The sequence below is a fragment of the Ovis canadensis genome, chromosome 8 (assembly GCF_042477335.2).
Source record: "Ovis canadensis isolate MfBH-ARS-UI-01 breed Bighorn chromosome 8, ARS-UI_OviCan_v2, whole genome shotgun sequence".
NCBI lineage: Eukaryota > Metazoa > Chordata > Mammalia > Artiodactyla > Bovidae > Ovis > Ovis canadensis.
This window is the reverse complement of record NC_091252.1, coordinates 81,917,947-81,945,164: the sequence shown is the minus strand read 5'-3', so window position 1 is coordinate 81,945,164 and position 27,218 is coordinate 81,917,947. Positions and strand designations below refer to the sequence as shown.

Genomic DNA, 27,218 nt, shown 5'->3' with positions numbered 1-27,218 from the left:
TGAGGCTGCAGGGAAAGTTTATTACCACCCAGCTTTCACACTGAAAGTCACAACTTGTAAGTCTTAACAAATACTGAGCAACTGTTATTTTAAAAGTTGTTGAAAAGGACGTAAACATTATCCTGAATATGATGGCAACAACAGCAGAAGCCTAAGTGCTCAGGGTGAAGGGGAGGAGCCATTGGCAGGACTCCTCGGCCAGGGTCCTTTTCAGAAAGTCTCAGGCTCCCAGGGTGGCGTCATTCATTTTCAGGCACAGCCCTGGGCAGATTTACAGAGCAGAGCATCCACCATCTGCAATCCAGTTTCAGGACTTTGCTTCCAGTCAGTCAGGCTGCACCCGCAGGAGAGAAGCAGATGCCAAGTCAGCAACACTGGGTCTTGCCCTCTTTTTTCACAGTCTCCTCGTCCAGTTTAATTCTGCCATCATTTTCTTCGTTAGGGAAGCTTTGGTGGTTGGCAAGAATGTTCTCCACCAGGAACCGGGCTGCTTCATCGATGTTGACATTATCCTACAGGGCAGAAACAAGGATTAATTCTTAGAGGAAAGCATTAAGAGTATTACTAGAAATTAGGAAAGTGTGTCACAGAGGGCATGGTAAGGACAGCTCCATCTCCTGCTCCAATATTAAAACTGTTTGCCGAGAGTCAATACTATTGCCTAACAGGTCTAGAGAACCCTCTTCTTCCTACAAAGGATCCCTCTTTCTGATGTTCTTGTTTTTAATGTTTTAAACTTTGGCGCTGAGGTTCAATGAACTATCTCCATGGCTGAAGATGATGAATCCTGCTCTAGGTTGCCAGCCACAAAAGTGAAAGCACAGATATAAAAGGGCTACCCTGGTGGCTCAGAGGGTAAAGCATCTTCCCGCAATGCGGGAGACCCAGGTTTGATCCCTGGGTCAGGAAGATCCCCTGGAGAAGGAAATGGCAACCCACTTCAGTATTCTTGCCTGGAAAATCACATGGATTCAGAAGCCTGGTAGGCTACAGTCCATGGGGTCGCAAAGTGTCAGACATGACTGAGCCACTTCACTTTCACTTTTCACTTTACAGATATCAAAACAAAACTCAATAATCTGTTCTTGAACATCTACCTCCAGTATTTGGGATACCTTGTGGAAAAAAATGTTAAAGGATTCAAACCACATTAAAATATGATAAATGCAGCATATCACTTCCCCATCCCTGCCTGCAAATTATGACTTTTAGTTGATGTGTATAAACTGAGCTGAAACAATGTTGTGGGTGAGATGTTAAGGATGCTCTAAGGAATCACTAGCTATCATATTTGTATGACTGATTCATATGCTGTCATTGCATATATAATAAGTAACATAGCAAAAACTGTGCTTATTTATAAAGTAGAGGTAGTAGTAACTGATAGACATTTCTAAAGCTATTGTGGAAAATATATAAACATATACTTATGAACTTCCCACGTGGCTCCATGGTAAAGAAACTGCCTGGCAATACAAGAGACACAGGGTTCATCCCTGGGCCAGGAAGATTCCCTGGAGGAGGAAATGGCAACCCACTCCATTATTCTTGTCTGGAAAATCCCATGGACAAAGGAGCCATGGGGTCGCAGAGAGTCAGACCCGACTGAGAGACTAAGCCGAATGTGCTCTTTTCAGCGTCTGAGGAGGCACACTTGCTTGAGTTCATGTCTGCCAGGCTTCTCCACTGAAAAGGGACTATTTTTCACTTTACACTTAGTAAGTACAAATGTGTAAATACCCTGTTTTCCACCATACCTTTCCCTACTTATTTTGACATCAATTAATTTTCTCCCTGGAACAAGTATTACTGTTATATTTAATGGTGACTTTCTATCTCCATCATTTCTTCATTTATGATTTGGAATTCTACAGTTAGGAAGAGTTTTTTCTCTTCTCTCCCATTTAGTCACTTGTTTGTTCATGTCACGGATTATTACTTTATTCTATGGATTAGATCCATAACAATAATTATTTACTTTGTTGTTCAATCTCATCTTAGATTTTGGAGCTCTTACAAGCAGGGGCCTGTGTCTTTTTGACATGTTTCCATCACTGTGTTTCCTTAGCTTCTGGCACCACAGAACACCTCAGGCACATCTTTACTTTGCTTGTTCCACTAGTTACTGGATAACTGTATTTAAAAACCAGATTCTGAGGACTTGTAAACTCATGAGTTCTGTGTCTTTATGGCTTCTAAACATATTCAGCAGACACACCCAGGAAATATGTGATGTTTTTGAACTGTGATGCTGGAGAAGACTCTTGAGAGTCCCTTGGACTGCAAGGAGATCCAACCAGTCCATCCTAAAGGAGATCAACCCTGAATACTTATTGGAAGGACTGATGCTGAAGCTGAGGATCCAATACTTTGGATACCTGATGTGAACAGCCACTCATTGAAAAAGACCCTGATACTGGGAAAGACTGAGGCTAAGAAGAGAAGTCCATTCTAAAGGAGATCAATCCTGGGTGTTCTTTGGAAGGACTGATGCTAAAGCTGAAACTCCAGTACTTTGGCCACCTCATGAGAAGAGCTGACTCATTGGAAAAGACTCTGATGCTGGGAGGGATTGGGGGCAGGAGGAGAAGGGGACGACAGAGGATGAGATGGCTGGATGGCATCACTGACTCGATGGACATGGGTTTGGGTGAACTCTGGGAGTTGGTGATGGGCAGGGAGACCTGGCGTGCTGCAGTTCATGGGGTTGTAAAGAGTCGGACACGACTGAGCGACTGAACTGAACTGAAGAAGAGAAGGGGATGACAGAGGATGAGATGGTTGGATGGCATCATCGACTCAATGGACATGAGTTTGAGCAAACTCCAGGAGACAGTGGAGGACAGGGGAAGCCTGACGTGCTGCATCCATATGGTCTCAAAGAATCAGACACTAACTAAGTGACTGAACAACAATACATACGTTGGTATCTGCCTCTATGTTTATCTGTTTATATATATATATGTGTGTATGTGTGTATATGCACACACACATATACACATAAACACAGAATTTATATACATATGTATGTGTATATGTATGTTAAGTTCTTATGGACCTTCCAACTCAATACCACAAGGTTCATTCTAGGCTTCTCCCTTATTTGCTATAACTTTCTCAGACAGTGAGAACTCTGTCTGAGAAGTAAAGACCTGTGCTATTTATTCAGGTATCTGTTCTAGCACCAACACAAGTATTTTTTTTTTTTTTTTTTACCTCTACTCCTAAGGTAAGCATCAACTTTAATTAAAGTATTGATCTCTAAATGCCTTAATGTCCCTCAGTCTCCACCATCCCCATTATACCAAATAATTAAAACATTCTCTAACTGCATCTAATTGTAACTCATTAAGAACAGAAAGTCCCATGCTATAGTGTAATTAGTCACACATTTTCATATTGGAAATCCATTATTTGCCATAAAGGTGAAGAGATGAAGCTCATGAATTTAAACTTGCCTTTTGGCTGTGTTCCTATCAGAAATTCAGATCCCTGCAAGTCTAGCAGAAATCATTTTGAAGCTAACTGCTGGTCAGCTCAGAACCAGAGGTGTTAGTGGCGTGTAGGCAGTACTTTAAGCCTTGACTAAAAATTTTAACCAAAATTTTATATTATATTTCTCTTGAAATACTCATCACTAAGGAAATCTGTAGGAAATATATTTGTAGGAAGGCACAGAACATATGAATATTTTCCTTTTTACTTCTACAAGCTACCCTGTCTATACATATAATGAAGCTGATGACTTACAGTCTCAGGCTACATGCCACGTGACGCTATTGTTTATGAATCTTCCATCTAGATTCTGGGGAGAAATTTGGATTTATTACCTGAATGATTAATTTTTAAAAAAAAGAAGAGGAATTTTTATCTGTAATACATGCATCTTCTCTGTGAAATCTCTTGCTCTAGTAAACATTTACACACACCACTAATTTTTTTCCAACAAAGCTGGGAAGCAAAGCAAATCCCTTGACAGATGCAGAGAGAAGACAGAGGGCATGGCTCCCAGAACAAGTGCTTCTATGAAAAGCCGTCCCTTCTGCAATCTCTTCCTTCCTGTTTGGCTGAGTGCTCATGCAGTACACCTCTGGGCTTCATCTCTGTTCCACCACTACTTTTTAAATATGAAACTAAATTTTAATTTATAATAGAGTCGATTTATTATATAATAAATAGCCTTGAGCTTAGAAGTAAACACTTCTGCCTCTAGCAGACACTGCTCTTCCCAATGACTCCTCCATCACAACATTTTCAGAGCACATTTTGTATAGTCTCCCACAGGTTTGCTTTCATTATTCTCATCTTCAGTGGCAGCACATAATCTTCCACTTTTAGGGTGGGTTTCTAATAAAGCTAAAAGTAACCTGGTAAGTAGGTGATTTGGAGGGGGAAAAAAAAAAAATATATATATATATATATATATATATATATATATATATATATATATATAAACTGCTTGGGTAAATCCATCTAAACCTGCTCTATACCTAAGAAATCCACTGAAGTATGCTAAAAGCTGAAACTGGGTTAAAACTATATCAGTTTGGTTTCGAGTTTGTCATCATCACAGAATTTCACCAACATTTCATTCTTCTTCCATGTCTGATTGTTATTGGACCTCTAAAGTGAAATTTGCAATGCATATAAATACACTCCAGCACAAAATTTTGTGCTTGAGATGTTCACTTTTGATTTCCAGTGTATCTAGACTATTAAGATTTTCATCAGCCAATCTGTATTTTTCTTCAAAAAATATTTTATCCAGTTTTCCATCATGGTTGAAAGAACATCTTATTCTCCTGTTCATGACAAAATATGTCATAATTGCTGATGCTTTCCTTTTGCTCAAATTTTTCATACACATTTGATCTACAATTCCTCCAACATCATCTGAATACATCTTGTCTCTGAACTTTTCAATGTCTTTGTTAGTCCTGCCCACGACTTACATCTTCACTAAGGACGTCTATGTCCCTACGTTTTGTTAAGTCTTCTGTAAAAATCAAAATTAGTTGCACTTGACAATATACTTCATACCCCATAAACTCCAGGGTGCATGAAAAGTACTTTGTTTAAGGACTCAAACTCACAGAAAATGTCATTTGTTCTTTGCTCTAATAATATTGATTTTTATTTTAATGTAAAATCTGCTCTTCTATTCACCTCCCTAGTAGCCAGTTCTGAAAGCCTTCTTGCAGCTGACTGAAATAAGCTGTAACATATCTATGCTTCACCTTTCACTAGGCTTCCGAAAAACACTCGGGTAAATCTGTCTACATCCTTTACAGTTACAGGTCAGATGTATGAGTTAACTGCAGAGCAGATACAAACACACAGCAGAGCTCACCTTCGCAGAGGTTTCAAACCATCCTGTGAAGCCATGTTCTTTGCAGAACTGGTCCATCTGGGAAGGAGTCTGGCCACTGTCCTTTTTCTGGTCACATTTGTTAGCTAAAAGGACAGCAGGAATAGGGCTGCCGTTTGGAAGATGTACTTTACTATCCAGATCACTTTTCCATTTTAAAACAGCATCAAACGTGGAACCTCTCGAAATATCAAAGACAACGAAGGCACCAACAGCTTCTTTGTAATATACTCGGGTCATGTTGCCAAAACGCTCCTGTCCTAGAAATAAATACAGTGAGACATCAAAAACTTGAAATTTGGTCAGAGGCTATATTTAGATATAACCCTTTTTAACCCTAAGAATAATGTTGTAAACGCATCTGTCATTCCAGAGCAACAGAGATGGGTGGGATCAAGGACACACACACAGAACCACAACCCATACGGCAGAAGTGGCTGATCACCTGCTCTCAGGACACAGTTACCTTGTTTTATGTCCTCTGTGCATGTACATTACATTCTCCATAAGCATCAAGATGCCAGTCCTTACAGCTACAGAATCCATCATGTCCCCCCTCACTTGCCTTGGTCTAAGAGAGGTACTAAAGAAAAAAAAGAAAGTTGGGCGTGGAGGGAAGAGACAAGAATAGAAGAAAATAGACTTGCAGGAAGAAGATAAGAGTGGTGGGTAAAACGCTAGTCAAAAAGATTAGGCCTGGACCTGAGATAAAGGGGCTCATGTTCTTAACTCCTCTTTTTTCACATCTCCAGCAAAACCCACTTTCCTTTTCCTTTTTAAATTTTTTTTAAAGGAGATAATTACTTCACAACTCTGTGCTGGTATCTGCAGTACAACAATGCGAATCAGTAATTATACATATACTCCTTCCCTCTTGAGCCTCCCTCCCTTCTCCCATCCCACTTCTCTAGGAAGTTACAGAGTGCCAGGCTGGGCTCCCTATGATAGACAGCAACTTCCCACTAGCCATCTTTTTAACACCTGATAGTATATATATATATATGGTACTTTCTCACTTTTGACTCGAAATGCAAGACTGCTCTCCTCTAAGAAGGTAGATGTGCAAAACCATTACTTTAGTAAAACGTGGTACAACTGTGTTTTTAAAAGAAGGATCAACTACAGAGCTCTTAGGATATCATTGTACTTTTAAAATAGCTTAACATGTTAAACAGTTTTTTTTTGGAAAAAAATCTACCATCAAACATAGCATATAGGTCTTGGCAAAGCATTCACTTATGATCTGATATTGACTTAGGAAGAATTCTTTTCTTCATCTGACAGATAGAAAAACATGCAAAGGCTGCTTGGCCAGGACTCCAACAGCTCCAACTAAAGAAGATGGGACTAAGACTGGATCTCCTGACTCCCACATGTGTGTGCAAACATGCCCGTCATTCTGACCTATCCCGCAGCTGCCCTGACTTCTAAAGCTCTTACCTTTAGTGGGGCAAATTACTGACTATAGTGCTAAGGAAGAATGACTGCAATCACTACAAATCTAAGACTTATAACTCTTTGTCTAATGATAAAAACATGTGCTATGATGGAACATTCTCCTATTAAAACATACAATGAAAAACAAGCTTTTATCTAATTGTACTGGTAGTGAAGAAAGCAAAGCTGTCCCCTAAATTAATCATTTTTCTCCTCCAAATTCTATGCCATCATACATTTTTAGATATTATTTAATGGAATAATTGAAGAAGAATGCAACAGTCAAGCTTAAATGGATAAACAGAGTTCATCTAGTTTATGACTGCTCCCCAGAGGGGCTTATCTGAAGCTGTATTGTGATAGTTCAGAGTTCCAAATTTTGTTATAACAAACAGTCACATGAGAAATGTCATTATCGTGTTCATGTATTATTAGTGATGTAAATCTGACCAGCCAACTATTTAGTTTATTTGCTCACAATGCTGACATTTATAAAAAGCTCATGTTGTATCCTTTTCCATTAATGTACATTTAATTATCACACAAGGCATGCTGGCAGAGAACAGGCCAACCATTCAAGGTCAGTATCACCGTTTTGTAAACACTGTGCAGATGCATTAAGATGCACCTAATTTCAAACAGAGAGCACACACTACCAATGATTTTGATTTTTCTCAATTTTAATTATTTTATATGAAACTACAGCAATAAGAGAAATTAGTACTGCTAACTTAGTCCAGATAACAAGATAATTACATAATTATATAAAAACATTCCTTTGGGCTACCCTTTCATTTAGAAGAGGGTAAGGTGCCAAACTAACAAACGTATATAGAAATCCAGAAGTTATGAAGAACTATTGTGGTCTAGTGTCTTTTGTTTCTAGAATCATCTGTAAATTCCCGCCCCAAATATTTATTTCTTTTTACCAGCTGTGTTAGTGAACATACAAGTTTGTATTCATATAATATTTCTGGTTAAACCATAAGAAAACAAATGTTTGAGACAAGGCATTTTTGAGGAGGATCTTGTGACTTAAAATACCCATTCCAGTTCCAGGGCCAGGATTCAATCCTCCTTGACATGCTCACAGCAGACAGTGTGCTTTCTAACACCACCATATATGACAAAGCTAAACGGTGCCAATTACCCTGTTAAGCATTTCATGCAAAGATAAGATGGGCAACGTAAAGGACAGAAACAGCAACGACCTAACAGAATAATGTTAGTCACTCAGTAGTGTCTGACTCTTTGCAATCCCATGGATTGTAGCCTGCCAGGCTCCTCTGTCCATGGAATTCTCCAGGCAAGAATACTGGAGTGGGTGGCCATTCCCTTCTCCCAGGGATCTTCCTGACCCAGAGATCAAACCTGGGTCTCTCTCATTGCAGGCAGATTCTTTACCAACTGAGACACCAGGGAAGCCCAAATACAAACAAAACTGGTGGACATGATGGAATTCCAGATGAGCTATTTCAAATCCTAAAAGATGATGCTATCAAAGTGCTGCAGTCAATGTGTCAGCAAATTTGGAAAATTCAGCAGTGGCCACAGGACTGGAAAAGGTCAGTTTTCATTTCACTTTCAAAGAAAAGCCATGCCAATGAATGTTTCAATTATTGTACAATTGGGCACATTTCACATGCTAGCAAGGTAATGCTAAAAATCCTTCAAGTTGGGCTTCAGCAGTATGTGAACCAAGAAATTCTAAGTGTACAAGTTGGATTTAGAAAAGGCAGAGGAACCAGAGATCAAATTGCCAACATCCGTTGTATCATAGAAAAAGCAAACAGAAAAACATCTGCTTCACTGACTACGCTAAAGCCTTTAACTGTGTGGATCACAAAAACTGTGGAAAAGTCTTAAAGCAATGGGAATACCAGACTACCTTACCTGCCTCTTGAGAAACCTGTATGCCGGACAAGAAGAAATAGAACCGGACATGGAACAATGGACTGGTTCCAAATTGGGAAAGGAGTATGTCAAGGCTGTATACTGTCACCCTGCTTATTTAACACCACCATATATGACAAAGCTAAACGGTGCCAATTACCCTGTTAAGCATTTCATGCAAAGATAAGATGGGCAACGTAAAGGACAGAAACAGCAACGACCTAACAGAATAATGTTACTATATGCAGAGTACATCATGTGAAACGCTGGGCTGGATGAATCACAAGCTAGAATGAAGATTGATGGGAGAAATATCAATAACCTCAGATTCGCAGATAATACCACTCTAATGGCAGAAACAGAAGAGGGCTAAAGAGCCTCTTGATGAAAGTGAAAGAGAGGGAAAAAGCTGGCTTAAAATTCAATATTCAAAAAATTAAGATCATAGCATCCAGTCCCATCACTTCATGGCAAATAGATGGGGGAAAAAGTGGAAATAGTGACAGACTTTATATTCCTGGGCTCCGAAATCACTGTAGACAGTGACTGCAGCCATGAAATTAAAAGGCACTTGCTCCTTGGAAGAAATCTATGACAAACCTAGACAGTGTATTAAAAAGCAGAGACATAATTTTGCCAACAAGGGTCCATATAGTCAAAGTTATGGTTTTACCAGTTCAGTTGCTCCATCATGTCCGACTCTTTGCAACCCCATGGACCACAGCACACCAGGCTTCCCTGTTCATCACCAACTCCCAGAGCTAATTAAAACTCATGTCCATTGAGTTGGTTTTGCCATCCAACCATCTCATCCTCTGGTGTCCCCTTCTCCTCCTGCCTTCAATCTTTCCCAGAATCAGGGTCTTTTCCAATGAGTCAGTTCCTCACATCAGGTGGCCAAAGTATTGGAGTTTCAGCTTTAGCATCAGCCCTTCCAATGAATATTCAGGACTGATATCCTTTATGATGGACTGGTTGGATCTCCTTGCAATTCAAGGAACTCTCAGGAGACTTCTCCAATACTATAGTTCAAAAGCATCAATTCTTCGGTGCTCAGCTTTCTTTGTAGTCCAACTCTCACATCTGTACATGACTACTGGAAAAACCATAGCTTTGACTAGATGGACCTTTGTTGGTTTTACCAGTAGTCACGTACATATGTGAGATTTGGACCATAAAGAAAGCTGAGTGTTGAAGAATTGATGCTTTCGAATTGTGGTACTAGAGAAGACACTTGAGAGTTCCTTGAACTGCAAGGAGATCAAACCTGTCAATCCTAAAGGAAATCAACTCTGAATATTCACTGGAAGGACTGATGCTGAAGCTGAAACTCTAATACTTTGCCACCTGATGCGAAGAGCCAACTCACTGGAAAAGACCCTGATGCTGGGAAAAACTGAGGACAGTAGGAGAAGAGGGCAATAGAGAATGAGATGGTTGGACGGCATCACCAACTCAATGGACACGAGTTTGAGCAAACTCTGGGAGATAGTGAAGGACAGGGAAGCCTGAGGTACTGCAGTCCATGGGGTTGCAAAGAGTTAGTCAGGACTGAGCAGGCTGAACAACAACAGCATTGTTAAGCAAATGAAAAGTAAAGGCACAAACTGGGAGAAAAAAGTAGATATATATTATATCTGATTTAAAAAACATACTTAGAATATACAGAATTCTCAGAACTCCAAAATAAGAGAAAAGGAATTTGATAGAATAAACAAAATATTAAAATATTTTACCAAAGAATTTATATGATAATAAATAAGCCAAAGAAATGATGCTCAAAATTATTAAACATTGGGTTTAAACCACAGTTGAGTTGATCCTTTATACCCACAAGAAAGGCTAGAATGAAAAAGTCTGACTATACCAAGTGCTGGTGAAGTTGCGGAGCAACTGGAGCTCTCATACAGCTGGAAAGAATAATACTTAAAAATAGTGTGGAAATGTTGGAAAACAATTTGATACTTTCTCAAAAATGTAAGCATATATCTAGCATACAACCAAGCTATCCCACTCCTAGGTATTTGCTAACAAAAATGAAGGCACACATCTATACAAAGGCATGCTCAAGACTGCTCAGAGGAGCTTCATTAAAAACAGCCCCCAACTGGAAGCAACCCAAATGTCTATTCACATAGCAATGAATAAACTACGGTATATTCATACAATGGACCACAACTCAACAATAAAAAAGGAAAGGAACAAATTATGAATAAATGTAACAACATGGATGAATCTCAGAATAATTATGCTGAGTCAAAATAACCAGGCCAGAGGAGGAGAAGTTAATACTGTTAGTCTACTTATAGCAAATACCAAAAAATTAGAAACTACAGTAATACAGTAAGAGAAAGCAGATCAGTTGATTATGTTGGAAAAGGGTGGGCAATGGATTAGAGAAATTAGATTTCAAATGATAAAAAATGCTTGCAGTCTTGACTATGGTGATATTTCCCAAGTGTAAAACTTATAAAATTGTACCGTTTACTCTATGTCAACTATATCACAATAAAGCTATAAAGAATACCTACCTTATATATGGTCACTGGGAAGTTAAATGTAAAATGCCTTCCTGGGAGTATATTCAGGGCTGAGTTTGGCAGAACTCAGCTAAATAAAGTTTTATTGGAATATCACCCTCATCTATTTACATATTATATGCCTGATTTCATTCTATAATGGTGGAGTTGAGTTGTTGCAATAGAGAGTAAATGGGTCACAAAGCCTACAATAATTACTATCAGGAACTTTACAAAAATAGTTTAATGATTTCTGTGCTAAGGGTTTAGGGACAGTCTATACCTTTACTAGGAGTAGTATATAAAATTCATGAAACTACACCCTTAACTTCTCTGCATGTAGGTTACACTCCAAGTTCAGAGTGTAAAACTCCAGGTCCATAAGTGAGCACTGAATAAATACTAGCTAAGTACTATCACTGGGCTTCCCCGGTGGCTCAGAGGTAAGGAATATGCCTGCCAATGCAGAAGATGCAAGTTCGATCCCTAGGTCAGGAAGATCGCTTGGAGAAGGAACTGGCAATCCACTCCAGTATTCTTGCCTGGAGAATCCGATGGACAGTGGAGCCTGGCAGGCTATATTCTAGTGTGCAGAGACATGACTGAGCAGCTAATGCATTCACTTTCACACATGGAAAAGCCTTAAATTATTAGGTAGTTAAGTGTTTTACCTCAAAGTGGTGAAAATGGTTTGCAAAGGAAAATAAACTTGAGAAAAGTACAACCATCCTAGAGAATCAAATATCAAGCACCAGACAGTCAAGCTACCCCAGGAAATAATGTTGTCTGTTTAAATCAGCCAACTGTCTTTAGGGACCTTTAGAGATCATCAAAGTTCCTCCAAGCTCTCACTTCTGATATTTTAGAATATCAGAATTCTATGCTATATATCAGAAAACTATGCTATAATATTAATGTTATATGATTTTCTGACAATTCTGCAATCACCAAATCCAGAAGACAGCAATGGGGATCAAATGTAAATGACCCACCATCAAAAGGCCAAGTCCATCCATTTATGGGAGTAGCTTATTCTCCAAAAGAATAAGAAAAATATACTTCCTACTGTACTGGGTTCATAATCTCTTTTTAAAAAAAATTCAAAAGTGCTTCAGAGATTTTCCTGAACTGGTAAAGACAAGTGAAAAACAAAAGTTTCTAAAACACATGTCATTGAATTAGGGAGTGAAAAAAGATAAAAGGAGTTCATTTAGAATACTAATCTCAACATAAAATTAATGGCACTGTTCTCCAAAAATCGAACAAGGTGAAACTTAGATTTAGCTCTGTTGTTTTAAAGGTTTAAATGCACACGGTTGCTAAAGCTCTTTCGGTTGTTAAGCTGGAAAGTAAACTTTCCTACAAGAATTGCAGCCTGTATCTTTGTTATGACTGCTCCTTGGGTAATTTTAGCTATTCCCTTATTACTATCTAAAACAAAGGAGACCAGTGGAAAACACAACTAATGTTCACGAATAATCCATTTTCCTCCACTTTTGAATACATGGAGGACCACACTGTCCTGCCCCGACTAAACCAGCTGTGTTCACGGAATGTGTACAGAAGTGTCCCTGCCCAGCAGAATCACTTGTCGGGTGGCAGCAAGGTTACCCTTTCTTTGAGGTGACGGTATCAGATGGTAGGGCCTCTTTTAGCCTGGGTCTTCAAGGGACTCCAACGAAAAACCACCCTCACATTCCTCACCATCCCCCTACTTCTGCTCCCTACTAAGGACATGCAGAAAGAGTGTGAAAGTGTGGCAGTCACTCAGTCATATCTGACTCTTTGCAATCCCATGGACTGTAGCCCACCAGGCTCTGCTGTCCATAGGATTCTCCAGGCAAGAATACCGGAGTGGGTTTCCATGCCCTCCTCCAGGGGATCTTCCTCACTTTAAGGCTGTTGGCACCCTACCACAACCTAGCCTATCTTGACTGGTACAACTCCCAAATATCTTTTTACCTCTTATAGCTAGATTTGCTCTCAACTAGAAAACATGTATTAGGTTCCTCCTATATACCAGGCACTGTGCTAGACCCTGGTGAAACAATGAATAGGATCCTAAGAATCTCAGTCTATCTGAGGAAAGAAACCAAGTGATGCCATGATGTGTTAGGTGTAATCAGAGATACAAACAGCATATTATGGTATTCAACAAGGGGATGTCATTCACTGAAGTGAGTATGCTAATCTTACTAGTCTTTTTGAAAGATACATTATCAAAAAATGCCTTTCAAATGCTTATACTATGAAAATATAATATCTTCATAAACTTTACTTCTTTACTTCCATGCTGTGACTTTCAGTTTGCATGCCTCGGGGGCAGCCAGCCACTCAGAGCCATGCTCACCATCCATGGACTAAAAGGCTAAATTTTAACTGCTGGAGGCAGTTTCCCAGAAGCACTGCGTCATCACAAGGAGAAACAGGTGTTCTTCCCCTTTTACAGCACTGCAGAAGCCAGCCCTTCCTAGCTTCAGATAAGGGCTAAAGGATCAATAAGGGCTAATAGGTAAGACTGTCATATGCAAACTAGAATTGCATTAGAAATCCATGGAATCTTAACTTTTTTTTTTTAATTTTGGAGGGTAGCCAATCAACCATTTTAAGTTTATTCTAAGAAACTTTTATTATTCTAGGACTCTTCTTTCCACAAGTACATAAATAAAAGCAGCACATTTCTGCCATGCTGCATGCTGAATGCTCCTGGATTGTGTCCTGTGATGGAAGTGGACCGGTTAGAGGAAAAGGATGCAGTTATTAAATGTAAAGACAGCTGCATGTGTCTTGTTTCATGGTGTGTGTGTGTGTGGAGTGAAAGTGTACAGCAATATGGAAACTCAGCAGAACCTGGGAGATCTTCCTCTTACATGGTCTGTAGTAGTAGTACAGACATGGTGGGGAGAACTCTGAGCAACAAACACCACCTTCCTAGACCAGAGCTGTAATCTCCTCTTAGAGGAAGGAGAGGGGCCACTTTATGCTTTTCTGAGAAGATGTTGCTCCAGATTATCTCATCCAACCTCCCTTATTTTAAAGATGAGAAAATAAAATCTCAGCGAGACAACATTACTCAAGTGTCTTAGGTTGATGTGTTATCCAGTATGCTGCCTGATCTGGTAGCCAAGCATTTTCTGGAGTATACATTGCTCCCCATGGCTCCGTGTCTCCAAACAGATCCAAAGTAGCATGAGCCTGGCAGACATTCCTCAAGGACACACAGCCCTGCCACAAAAGTTACAGGCTTGCTCTGTGTCCCCAAGTGCCTGACCACAGCAGCTAAGGACATGCCTCACTGATGACTTCATTAGCTAGGCTGATACTGGGGACAGGCTTTTTCAACCATATTGCTGTGGGCATATTGCCTGAATATTCCAAATGGCTTCTAAAATGTGTTATCCTTTAAAAAGATATGTTACTTCCTTCTCTAGCGGAAGGAACCCTGATTATAGCTAGATATCTTAGCAATGAGAAAGGGAAAAGAAGAGCACAGTGCTAGCCATCTAGGCTCAAAGACATTTAAGATGCACGACTTGGTAATACATACTCTAATGGATGATGACCTGTAAGGTACACATGTTGGCAAAAGGATTAAAATGCTTCCCCAATATCTGGAGTACCCAACACTAATGACTTTGAGAAGGAGTTGAGACAACTTGATACATTTCCAAGAATATGTATTCTAATCAAGGAAAAGAAAATCACAAAACGGCTTGCTTTCTCTTTTTAGTGTAGGCAAATTTTCCAAAGGGAAATATTTGCTCTCAGATTTGAAAGCAAAATACTGCATTTTGAACATTTATCAGAAATACAGGCCAGAGATGCCTTCTCTATGGTTTTAATCACTATTTTTTAATGTTTGTCTGAATACTTTATGTTCATATATCCATTTGCCAAAAAATCTAAATATCTTTAAATGTTATTTGAAATTCAAAATATAAGTCAAACAATGAAAAATAAATCAGAGCAATAAGACAATCAGTGCTTAGCTTTCCAGGTATAAATGCTTATCTTTTCCCATCCATTAAGAATTATTGGGCTTCCCAGGTGGCTCAGAGGTAAAGAATCCACCTGCCAATGCAGGGAACATAGGGTTAGATCCCTGGGGCGGGAAGATCCATCCATCCTGCTCATCCAGAGTTCTTGCCTGGAGAATGAAAAGGCAACCCACTCAGTATTCTTGCCTGGGAAATCCCACGGACAGAGGAGCATGGGCTACAGTTCATGGGGCTGCAAAAGAGTCGGACAGGACTTAGCAACTAAACAACAAACAACAAGAAGTACTGAGCTACATGTTCTTGCTTAAGGTGACTGGGCAAAAATGTAGTTTCTAGTGAGTGCATATAAAGTTCTTTAAAAACACATCCTTAAAGTTCAGTATGCATTTCAGAGATGAAGCATTTTTAACACGTTTGTGTGGTTGGTGGGTAACAGATCAAGATCCAGCCAAAATATAAGTCCAGTCACTGGTTCTAGAAAGATATTTATCTAGCCATTAAAAATTTTTATAGCTTGATATAGATAATATGGTGATCTCATAATGGGGTCTTAGGTTTTATACGTAAGAAGCTACAATTCATAGTCACATAGGTTTTGTCATTTTTAGGGCATCTATTTAATGACTTTTTATACTACTACTTTATAAAGCCCTTATAAATGTTCCCCAGAATTCCACTTAAATATTTAACATGCTAAAATTATAGGCATTGTTAGAAGAAAAAAAAATTCCTTACATTAAAAAACTACCATAATACTGACCAATAAAACAATGTAACTAAAAACCCATTTTCCCCCCATTTGTTTACACAATTTTTCATAAAACAAATGACTGTATTACCCTCAAATAAAACAGGTCTAAAAGCTAATGCATCAAATTAGCACTGTATGAGGCTGGATTCAATAATGTACTGAATTTCTATTTTAATACTGTACCATGACGAAGGTAAAAGGAGCCATGTGATTTCACACAATGCCATTCATTTGTCTGGTTTTCTTTTCTATCATGTGTAAAGCAGAAAGAGAGATAATACAACATGACCATAAAACCTTTGCAATAATATCTGGATTCATGCCCTAACTCTGCAAGTTACAGGTGTACAGACCTTGGGGAAATCCCTTAACCTTATTGAGTCTCAGTTTACTCAACTGTAATTTCCCCAGAAACATACATATTAACATATGTAAAACAGATAGCAAGTGGGAATTTGCTGTGTGACACAGGGCGCTCAATCTAGCGCTATGTGACGACCTAGAAGGGTGGGGTTGGGGGAGGTAGACAAGAGGGGGATTCAGGAGGGAGGGGGACATACGTATACCTGTATCTGACCCTGAAAGATGAACTCCCCAGGTTGGTAGCTGCCCAATATGGGAAACAGTGAAAAAATAGCTCCAGAAAGAAAGAAGGGGCTGAGATGAATTGAAAACAATGCCCAGTTGTGGATGTTACTGGTATTGGAAGTAAAGTCTGATGCTATAAAGAACAATATTGCATAGGAAACTGGAATGTTAGGTCCATGAATCAAGGTAAATGGCTAGTGGTCAAATAGGAGATGGCAAGAGAGAACACTGACATTTTAGGAATCAGTGAACTAAAATCAGAAAACTAAGATCATGGCATCCGGTCCCATCACTTCATGGTAAATAGATGGGTAAACAGCGGGAACAGTGGCTGACTTTATTTTTGGGGGCTCCAAAATCACTGCACATGGTGACTGCAGCCATGGAATTAAGAGACACTTATCCTTGGAAGGAAAGTTATGACCAACTTAGATAGCATATTCAAAAGCAGAGTCGTTACTTTATCAACAAAGGTCTGTCTAGTCAATGCTATGGTTTTTCCTGTGGTCATGTATGGATATAAGAGTTGGACTATAAAGAAAGCTGAGCACCGAAGAATTGATGCTTTTGAACTGTGGTGTTGGAGAAGACTCCTGAGAGTCCCCTGGACTGCAAGGAGATCAACCAGCCCATCCTAAAGGAAATAAGCCCTGAATATTCATTGGAAGGACTGATGCTGAAACTCCATTATTTTGGCCAACTGATGGGAAGAACTGACTCATTGGAAAAGACCCCGATTCTGGGAAATATTGAAGGCACAAGAAGGGGATGACAGAGGATGAGATGGTTTACCAACTCCCTGGGCATGAGTCTGAGCAAGCTCCAGGAGCTGGTGATGGACTGGGAAAGCTGGTGTGCTGCAGTCCACCGGGCTGCAAAGAATAGGTCACGGCTGAGCGACCGAACTGAACTGATCTGATTCATGCTGCTGTGTGGCAGAAACAAACACAATGTTGTAAAGCAATTATTTTTCAATTAAAAAAAAAAGTAAATTGAGGGACAGTGACTAGAAAGCAGCTTTTCATAAATGTTAACTGTGATTACATGAAGGGTTTTTTACCAAAACTTCCTACTCTGAGATTCTATGCTTATATTTGGAAATATATTTCCACCTGGAAAAAAGAGCATTATAGGGGAAGAAGCAAAGTTGCTATTTAAATCATGTACAAAGTATCGTTTGCACCCATGCCACCACCATTGAGGCTGAGATCAAACCCGTCTGTCAAGCAAGACAGTAACAAAACTGAACACAGATAAATACCTAAACTAAAAGAAAAACAAACTCCTTTTGAGATGGCAGCAGCAGTCTCGATAAGGAGCCTTCAAATTACCTATTCCCAGATACACAACAGTTCAGAAACTGGATTTTTCTTTTTGCTAATTAGAGACGAGCAAGCTTTTGTGGTATTTAGGTCACAGTGTAAGGTCTGTTTATTCAACTATTTACATCTTCTGTGGTCACTGTAAAAAGAACATCTGACTTTAATCAATTTAAAGAGAGAAATAAAATCAAAGTACCTTTTTGGTTCGTGTCCAAAGTCAGAATAGTTTTGGAAGTTCAAGATATTGGCTTTTTCCTAAGTACAGCATTCAGTGAGAGCAAGACATGGCCCATCTCTGTCGTGTGATTTATCGTGTCTCCTTACATCACCTCTTGAGACAGCAACAGAGATAAAGAGCAGGTGATGCAAAACAGACAGGAACTTAGGGGCCAGGAAAGGCGGGTGTCAAGGAGCTTGTTCAGTGGAGTGAACAGAGGATGGGTCTGCTGGCATGGGCAGCACAGGCAAGACAGAACCATCGCTCTCAACTTGAGCATGAACCAGGTCACCCATGCTCTGTGTGCCCAGTCGCTCAGTCGTGTCCGACTCTTTGTGACCCCATGGACTGTGGCCTACCCGGCTCCTCTGTCCATGGGATTCTCCAGGCAAGACTACTGGAGTGGGTTGCTGTGCCCTCCTCCAGGGGATCTTCCTGACCCAGGATCGAACCAGTGCCTCTTATGTCTCCTGCATTGGCAGGTGGGGTCTTTACCACTACTGCCACCTGGGAAAGATTACCCCTGGTGCCTGGTAAATTACAGGCCCTCTCCCTAGGAACTCTGACTTATTAAGCATGGAAAATTGCTAGTTGCCTCTGCAGTATCCCCTTCACAGAATTCTATTTGGGGAAGCAGTGTGTCCAGTTTGAAAACAAACAGAAAAAGCCCTAGGTTTCCCAGCTGCCCTTGCAACAAGGCATGGGCGTCTGAATGAACCAGAAAGGCAAAGAATACAGCCAGGGAGTGGTGAAATGTCAGCTTTGGTCCATGAAGAATGAATGGTTCTGTTCACCAGCTGTGACTGCTCAACCACAGACTTACTAGGTGAGCGACTTAACTTTTCTCTTGTTAAACCATGATTTATGGGGATGTTTGACAGATGAAGCCAGTTCTGCTTATAGCTGATGCTAAGGAAGATACATTTAAGCACCTCAGATGAGTCTGACAGAGCAGGCCCCATACAGTCATACAAAAACAAAACAAAACAAAACAAAACAAAACCAAAACACCCAATATATATTTAGCTTAATTTCAAAGCAATCAAAAATCACTACATAAAATGCTTAAGGAAAAGTATCTGGATAGAAGTGAGTGAAAAAAATGAGGAAGAAGAGTAAGATCTCCTGTCAGAAAGACCAACACAAAGCCTTAAACCTCTGCTATCCATTTCTTTTTATGTGGTTTGTCGCTCTCACAATAAGAGTAAAGAAATCACATGTTTCTAGCCTCTGTGACTGTAAAAAGTGCAAAAAGCTCTTTCGAAAATATAATGGAATAAAATTCTGAACACCTTTTTCTTGATCATTTATCTCACCTCCAGAAATCTCCTCACATAAGTCAGCACTTTCTCACCATCTCTTCATCTAAGAGAAGGACTCTATAGCCATAGAGCAACTTAAACTTGTCGACTGAGCCCATTCTCCACTACTTAAGTGTTGATTAAGTGTGAAATCTTCACTATTTTGAGGATACGCTATTCTTGGACTCAAATCTAAGGCCTTCAAAGTTTTTTTTCCTTTGGAAGATTACGTTTTCTCATCTCTTAGTCCATTTTAATAAATGCCTAGAAATATGTATACATCAGGGCTTTTTAAAAAATATATTTTAGGATTACTTTGACATCTTGGGGCCTTGCAGACCAGGGAAGGGACTGGACTGTCCCCCACCCCCCGCCCAGGGTTATCTAGTTATTAGAGCAAACAACTTGCTGAGAGCGCCTCTTCAATATTCAAATCAATCGGTCCTGAGTCCTTCTCCTCTACTTGCTCTCTCTGGTCAGGCTCTTGCAGTCTAGGTCTGACACAACTAGAGACCATCCCTATAGACCTCAGCAAACTGAAATCTTTCAAACTATCCAATCATAAGCTTGCTCAGCTTGCCTATGCTGCGAGGTCCTTTCCTTTCTTCAAAAATCACAAAAAAAGGCTCTGGCCCTTGCTCTGCTTTCTCCCAGCTCCTTCTGCCTCCTAAATGACCTTGGTGCTTCCCTGTGTGGTCCTGCATGGTGTGACATGGTCCTTCCTATCAGCAACAAAGGATCTCTTTTAATGGCAATTGTCTCCTAATGTGGTGATCTCATTTCACTTGAATAAAAACAAAACCTTGAGTACATGTTAAAAGGGAATAAGAAGCTATCTATGGTAACACTGTTAGTTAATCGGCTATACTCCAATACAAAATAAAAATATCTTTTAAAAAAGAAGAATCATTGAAATTTACATACCAAAAGCTTAAGAAAGCTGGAAGGTCAGGATGCTGCTGCTGCTGTTTAGTCACTAAGTCATGCCTGACCCTTGGCAATCTGATCGACTGTAGCCAGCCAGGCTCCTTTGTCCATGGGATTCTCCAGGCAAGAATAGTGGAGTGGGTTGCCATTTTGGAAGGTCAGAATACCATATACATAGAGCTGAAATTCCTAAGATATATTTGAAAATAACACTGCACCTCTGGAATAATGCATGGCATACAAGTTTAATCTGTGAGATCACAGAGTAGTCCAGACAAACAGCTGTAATTATTGCCTTGTTTTCCAGGATGTGCTCTATACCAAATACCAGTAAAATAGCTTCACTAACTTCAGAGAAGTCCACAGTTTGGAGAGTCTTTCCAAATGTACAAAAAGAGAGAGAGAGAGAGAGATGCAGCCAATCAAAAAGTGTCTGCCTTGGAAGCAGCATGCTTCATAATTAAGTATAAGAACTAGAAATTCTGGACTGATGACATAAAGAGATGGTAATGATTATAACAGATATGAAATATGAGTCATATGCTCCAAAACAGGGCTAACCAGAACATTTGCAAATTTAGACAAAAGTTTATGTCACTCTTACGTTACAAAAATCCATTCTGCTATTAGAGACATGAGACCTGTGCCATGGATTACCTGTGTTTTCTTGGTCAGCTTACCACACCTCCCTGGGTTTATACCATAGGGTCTTTAAAAGCCTTTAATCCTATTCAAACAATAGACTGATTAGGCAAATGGCTTTCAGCCAAGTCAAATTTTAGTACTTCTTATCAGAACTTGGCTCTCTGTACCTCTAATCTGAGCAACTTTTACCTTACCTGGGCTAACTGAGGCCAATTAGGAATGGTAACATATTCAAAAGAAGGAAAGGCAACAGACTCGACATTACCAGTGGAATTTTCTTCATGTCAGTTACACAAATATGCTGTTATGTTGAAATTCCTGTCTGGGCATTTGTGAAAGCACAGTCCAGACTGGAGAACCCAAAGGTGTGTCAAGGCTTATGAAATAAGCAAGATTTGAAGATGTAAAATGGGATAGTAGGCTTTGCTTGGAATTCAGCACAAAACTGAGCCAGAATAAGGCTGAAGATGGCAAGAGTGTACAAGTCAGATGTAATAAAAGACTTTATTTCAATCCTTTTAAATGAATTATTAAGTAACTGACCCACAATAAGTCCTATGACAGTAACTGTAGGACTAAGAGATTACATATAACAGGGACTCACTCATCAAAGAACGGCTTCTTCATATTTAGAAAAAACTTGAACATTAATAATCCTTGACTGATAGGCACTCTGAAGGTCAAGAAAGCATGAGATAATAATCCAGGCTCTTGCTCATGAAGAGCTGGAGCGTTATCAAAGAAAACAAGAAGAGACCACTAGTTATAGCAATTGGCAATATGCGAGCGAGAACAAGGAAGACAAGATCAACATTTTATTTTCAGATGGGAATCAAAAAACTTGAAACTGAATCTAAGTATGGCTCAAAAGTGAATCTAAGGATGGTTTATGTAACTTATAAGGTCTTCCAAGCATGAATTTTATGCTCTGATAAATCATATTTACATGAATTTCAGAGTACATTGTTTCTGATTTGTTCTCTGGCCCAAAGGAAGATTTTTATTAAGAAATTTTGACACTAAAAACTGAAGAGAGGTAGAATAGGCTCCCTGCCTACTCTAATGCCACTATGGCGCAAATATTATTTGAACTAAAGGCACTTGAAAAACAAGGGCAAGACAGGTACTCCAACCGCCCCTTCTTCTTCCTTAAATCAGGAGATAAAACTCCCATGTGAAAGATGTCCTCCCCATAAGAAAGGAAGGAACCGCGCTCATCACCAGAGATGATCAAACAGAGAGAATTCTGCGGAAGCGGATCTTGTTAAAATAGCTCTTATCTTCCTTTAGCATCCCACAGAGTTTGGTTATTTTTCTACAGCTGCCTTTCCTCAACCTAGTATAAAAGCATTTATAGTTTTGTACTTTTGGGGGTCCTTCCTCTCATGAGGGCTCCGGTGTCACATAAAGCTTCCCTGATAGCTCGGTTGGTAGAGAATTCACCTGCAATGCAGGAGACCCCGGTTCGATTCCTGGGTTGGGAAGATCTGCTGGAGAAGGGGTAGGCTACCCAGGCTCTTACATTAATTTCATTCTCAGGACCAGCTGAACATTCTAAGAAGGCAGAGATAAAAGTTGGCCTTCCCTATAAAAGCAAATCACTGCAATGAATGCATGCAGACTAAATTATACTAGATCTAAATGGACAAGCTTAAAAAAAAAAAAAAAAGATTTAGCCTGGACGAGCCATTCAGCCTACTTGGAAAATTCTACAGTTGCTAATAAGCTTATAATAAGTAGTGAGCCAAATACTCATTCATCTATAATACATGTTAAAAGGAAGATCAGATACTGCATCTTAATTTAGTATATACACTTATTAAACTCTCTCTTTAAAATCTTATCAAAGACTTCAATATTTCAGTATATTTCAGTAATGTGTTGAGCAGCAGTCTCAAAGCAGATATGAAATAAAAGAAAGGAACTGCCTAACACAAAATTGTGTAAAATTGCATCTGTACTTTAAAGCTGCATTCATTTGATTTAATAAGGATTTATGAGGCCTGTATCCATGAGTCACTATGGTTCTCAATTTGAAGGTTTTAGCTTAAACTGCTTGGCTACATTTACAGAAAACATTTGGGTAATTCCTGCCTGTTACGCTTGCCAGAGCTTTCAAGGATAGAGACCTGACATAATTTCTTTACACCTTTCCCACTTCTAGAGCAGCAACAAAAGTCTAACCAGTAATAACAGCACACCTTAAGTTAGTCATGTCGAGTGGCCAGCTCCACCTACTATTTTGCAATCAAGGAATACCTCCCCCCTTTGAGAATTAAATATGATTCAACTTTGTTGCTACACAAGGCAAATATGTTTAGCCATGGGGAACTATTTGGAGTGACCTTCACTTAGCCTCCATTACATCATGACTACTGAATTCAAATGGTATGAGCCAGGATTCACTAGTAGCTGAAATATTCAAACCAAACCTTGGTTTGTTAATGACAGAGTTAATGATAAAGCTCCCTAAACCTTAAGTTAAAGCCACATTATTTTTTGCTCTTACTTTCCTTATATGCTGAAAACCTTATTTAAAAGATGAACCTTATAATTTCCAATCATCTCATAAGTTTACCTCTAATCTTGTTAATTGTTGGTGTGTACTTGCTGGATGGAATCCCTTTTGGAGATTCTGAAAGGTCTGCTTTCCTTCCTGGAAAGGCTCAAGCTTTGGATTTAGGCAAAACTGCAAGAAAATTCCACCTAGGCTGATATGTACCAGAGTCTGGTAGAGACTGAATATGTTCGCCTCCTGGTAAAATAGGTCTGGTTAAGCAGGATGAAAAAGGGGAAGAAAACTCTAAGTCATGCTTCTGCTTTCCCAAGTCTCCAAATATAAGCATTTTTCCTTGAAGCTTAAAAAAACACAATTGTGCCATAAAAAAATCTTTTATTTACCTGCAGAAGAACGCAATCACAATTTAATTGCTAAATACCACACTATTTTACATGAAGAATAAAGCAAACTCAACTATTCTCCTAGGCAGAGATTTAAAATCATCTTCATGGAAATTCACAGCTACACTGAAGATTTCCGTAGAATGATTATCACATGGTAAGGCAACCTTTAGAATCCATGACTTTGTCAAGGAGCAATACTCTTACTTATAAGCGCTCTGTGAAAAAGCAGGAAGTGTTTCAAAAGAAGCCTCTGGCTTCAAAAGATGACTTTTCAAAACTTTTCAAACGAACATTTTGTTTTCTGTAACCAAAAAGAAAGAAAGAAAAAAAAAAAAAAAAAACCACAAGCTGAGCCCAAAGGCTGACTATGCCCCTTTCTTAGAGGTGACATACATCATTTATATTTTCCTATCAGAGGTAAAGAAGCCTAGTCTTAAATAAATAAGTATATATGTGATATTTCTTCAATATCATCTCATATGTAATAAGCTGTTGATGAAAAGAGCCTACCCAGCAGACAGACCTGGGTCCTTGACTCTTCACCAGTTGGGTGACCACACCTTTTACAGGCTTCAGTCATACAAGTGGAGGATTAAGGATGGTCTCTTTAACTCTGAACATGCCCCCATCTCGAAGGCAGACTGAGCTTAACACTCACAATGATTGAACAGAGTAATTCCTGGTACCACTTCCATATTTCAACTTTCCCAAAGTTACTGGCTTATTAAATGCACACATCCAACCCACCACACCAGCCAGAGTTCAAGTTTTCATACATTAGAGTAAGGAGAATCTGTACCCTCCTCAAACAGGGAAAATATGCTTCAAAATGACAACGGAAAGCAAATGCCAGGGAAATAATATATATTGGGTGTGGGGAGGCAGGAGCGGGGCTAGGTGTTGGTTCAGGGGGAGAAGAGGAGCATAACGTTTCAAGAGAAGTTTTCTCAAATCTTTGCCTGGGTGGCCTGCCCTAGGAATGCGAGCAAGGCGTACAAAGAATGGGGTTTCGCTCCCAAGGAAGCGTCTCAGACTCAAAGTGGATGATGAAAACCCTTCTGAAAAGAAACCCTGGTTTCTAGTCTTGGGGGTGTCCCTAACTAGGAATGTAACTTTGGGTAAGTCGTTCAAACACTCTGAACCTCTGTTCTTATCTGTAAAACGTTAAAGCGAATGAGAGGAGCCAGCCCCTTCCCCTCCCTCTTTCTCGTCAAGATTTAGAATTAAAAACTCGGGAAAAGCCTCCGTGGCTTTCTCACCTCTGGTCAGGTGAGAGCTCCAAAAGAGAGGGCCTCCTATCTCTTAAAAACACCAGAGCTTCCCAAAGACCGAGCTGAGGCGTCTAACCAGGGTCATTTTCTCTACGCATTTATTTATCTTGTTCTGCTTTTAAATTCTTCGATTACCAAAGCCTGTTCCACTGTGCTGATTCCCCCTGGAGTCCAACATCCCCTTCCATCTTTCCAGGTGGTTTAGCCCCTTTCTTTTAAACTTACTCCGGCAGGCAAGTTCTGGCAGAGGACAGAGAAAGAAGCAAGGAGACCGAGGGCAGCCAAGCGCCGCGTCCCCCACCCCGCGCCAGGCTTCCGACGGCGGGGAAACCCCGCGGGCGCCCCCTGCCCGGAGGCCGCCGCCCGCCCGCCTCGGGGTCCCCGCACGTCCCCGGCTCCCGCCATCCGCTTACCCGCGATGTCCCATAGCTGCAGGCGCACCAGCGTCCTGCTGTCCCAGTTGAGGACCTTGAGGGCGAAGTCCACCCCGATGGTGGCCCGGTAGTGCTGGGAGAAGAGCTGGTGGACGTAGCGCTTGATGATGCTGGTCTTGCCCACGCCGAGTTCGCCGATCACCAGCACCTTGAAGAGGTGCTCGCTGGTCTCCGGCGGCGCCGCGGCGGCGGCTGCCCCCCGGCCCGGGTCCCCGGCTCCGCCGCCCGCCATGAGCGCCCCCGACCCCGCTCCGCCGGCCGGCCGCTCTCGGCGAGCTCCGGGGCCCCGCCCGGCCGCGCCCTCCCCGCGGCGCCCCGGGTGCTCCGCCGGCCGTCGAAACTTCTCCGAGACCGGCCGCCCTTCCCGCCGCGCTGCCGCACCGCCTGACCGGTCACAGGACCCGGAACCCGCCGCCGCTGGCAGCCCGCGTGGGGCGGGGAAAGGCCGGGGGGGACTGGCCTGGAGGGGGAGGCCCGGGCGAGAGGCCGCAGCTCGCCGCCGCCTGCGCTCCGCGCGGGCCGGGCCAGAACTCGCGGCACTTCCTCTCCCCGGGCGTCCCCTCCTCGCGGCGCCGCCGAGCTCGGCCGCCCCCTGGTGGCCGCAGAGGGTAGCTGAGCGCCGACGGCGAGGGGGACCAGGCGGGTCAAGGTCAGACCACCCAGCCAGGTGGTGAAAGCCCTTAGAGCGCACGGAGGGGCGAGAAGCGGTTGTCCAGGAGGGACCCCAGCCTGGAAGGCGCGGGTCTGGGAATCGATCTCCCTACCTGGCTCTGCCCCGAGGGAGTTTAGCACGTGGAGGTGCTTGCCTTTGATTGATCGCCAGTGGTCCACTTTAGAAGTGGAAAAGAGTGGACGGATGACTCTGAACTTGACAAAGGACTGAAAACGCTTTTGTATCGATGAATCTGAGGAAGAAGACACATGGCCACGAAAACGATCTTATTTTAATTCCCCAACAAACCATGAATGTCTTAATTTTTAGTGTTTCCGTAGTAGAGACTGAGATAGATGCTAGAAATTGATTGAAAAACAGTACTGAGGGCTTTTATTTAAAAAAAAGAAAAATAGACGGCCTTACCTTGCCTGCTGTGTTTGTAAAATCGAGGGTTGTCCTCCCCCTCCCCATAATATTTAGAAACACCTGGGACTGAAATCTTCGGGTAGCTTCCTTAAGTAAACTAAAGCCTGCCACTCGGCCTGTCCTCTGACAATCACTAAAAAATGTTTTCCAGAAGGGGAGGAGGTTTAAAATTGACTTCTAAGTCAAGGTGGAATAAAATCTTCAATAGAATAGCTACTGAAAAATCATGGCTATGTCTCTAAAGATGTTTTATGGCCAGCTCGCTTAGGGCTTTTATGTTCACTCAACTGAGAGCCCTTTCAATAGTCTTCAGCTTGAGGAAAGAAAAATTTTCTCTTACTGCCTTAGTACAGTATATTGTTTCATACTTACAGATTACTGTAGATTTTTATGAGTTTCTTTTTTCTTTCACCTTCCTATGTTTCCACTGGCTTTAAAAATAGAATTGTGCAAAAAAAAAAAAAAGGCACATGTAAATGATTTAAAATTAGAAGTGGTCCCAGCTAAAGGAAGGATAATAGCTTGGATCTGGTGGTTCTCAATCTTAAGTGAACAGGGTTTG

General features: G+C 40.9%; 1 protein-coding gene across 1 annotated transcript; it reads right to left on the bottom strand.

Moving 5' to 3' along the window:
- Positions 1–26,646, bottom strand: RAB32 (RAB32, member RAS oncogene family). Its single transcript, XM_069599305.1, has 3 exons — positions 25,555–26,646; positions 5,351–5,628; positions 1–512 (listed from the first exon to the last, which is right to left on the bottom strand). Exons 1-3 carry the CDS (start codon positions 25,805–25,807, stop codon positions 366–368), a joined length of 678 nt encoding a protein of 225 aa, XP_069455406.1. The 5' UTR covers positions 25,808–26,646; the 3' UTR covers positions 1–365.
- Between the last annotated feature and the right edge of the window lie 572 nt (positions 26,647–27,218).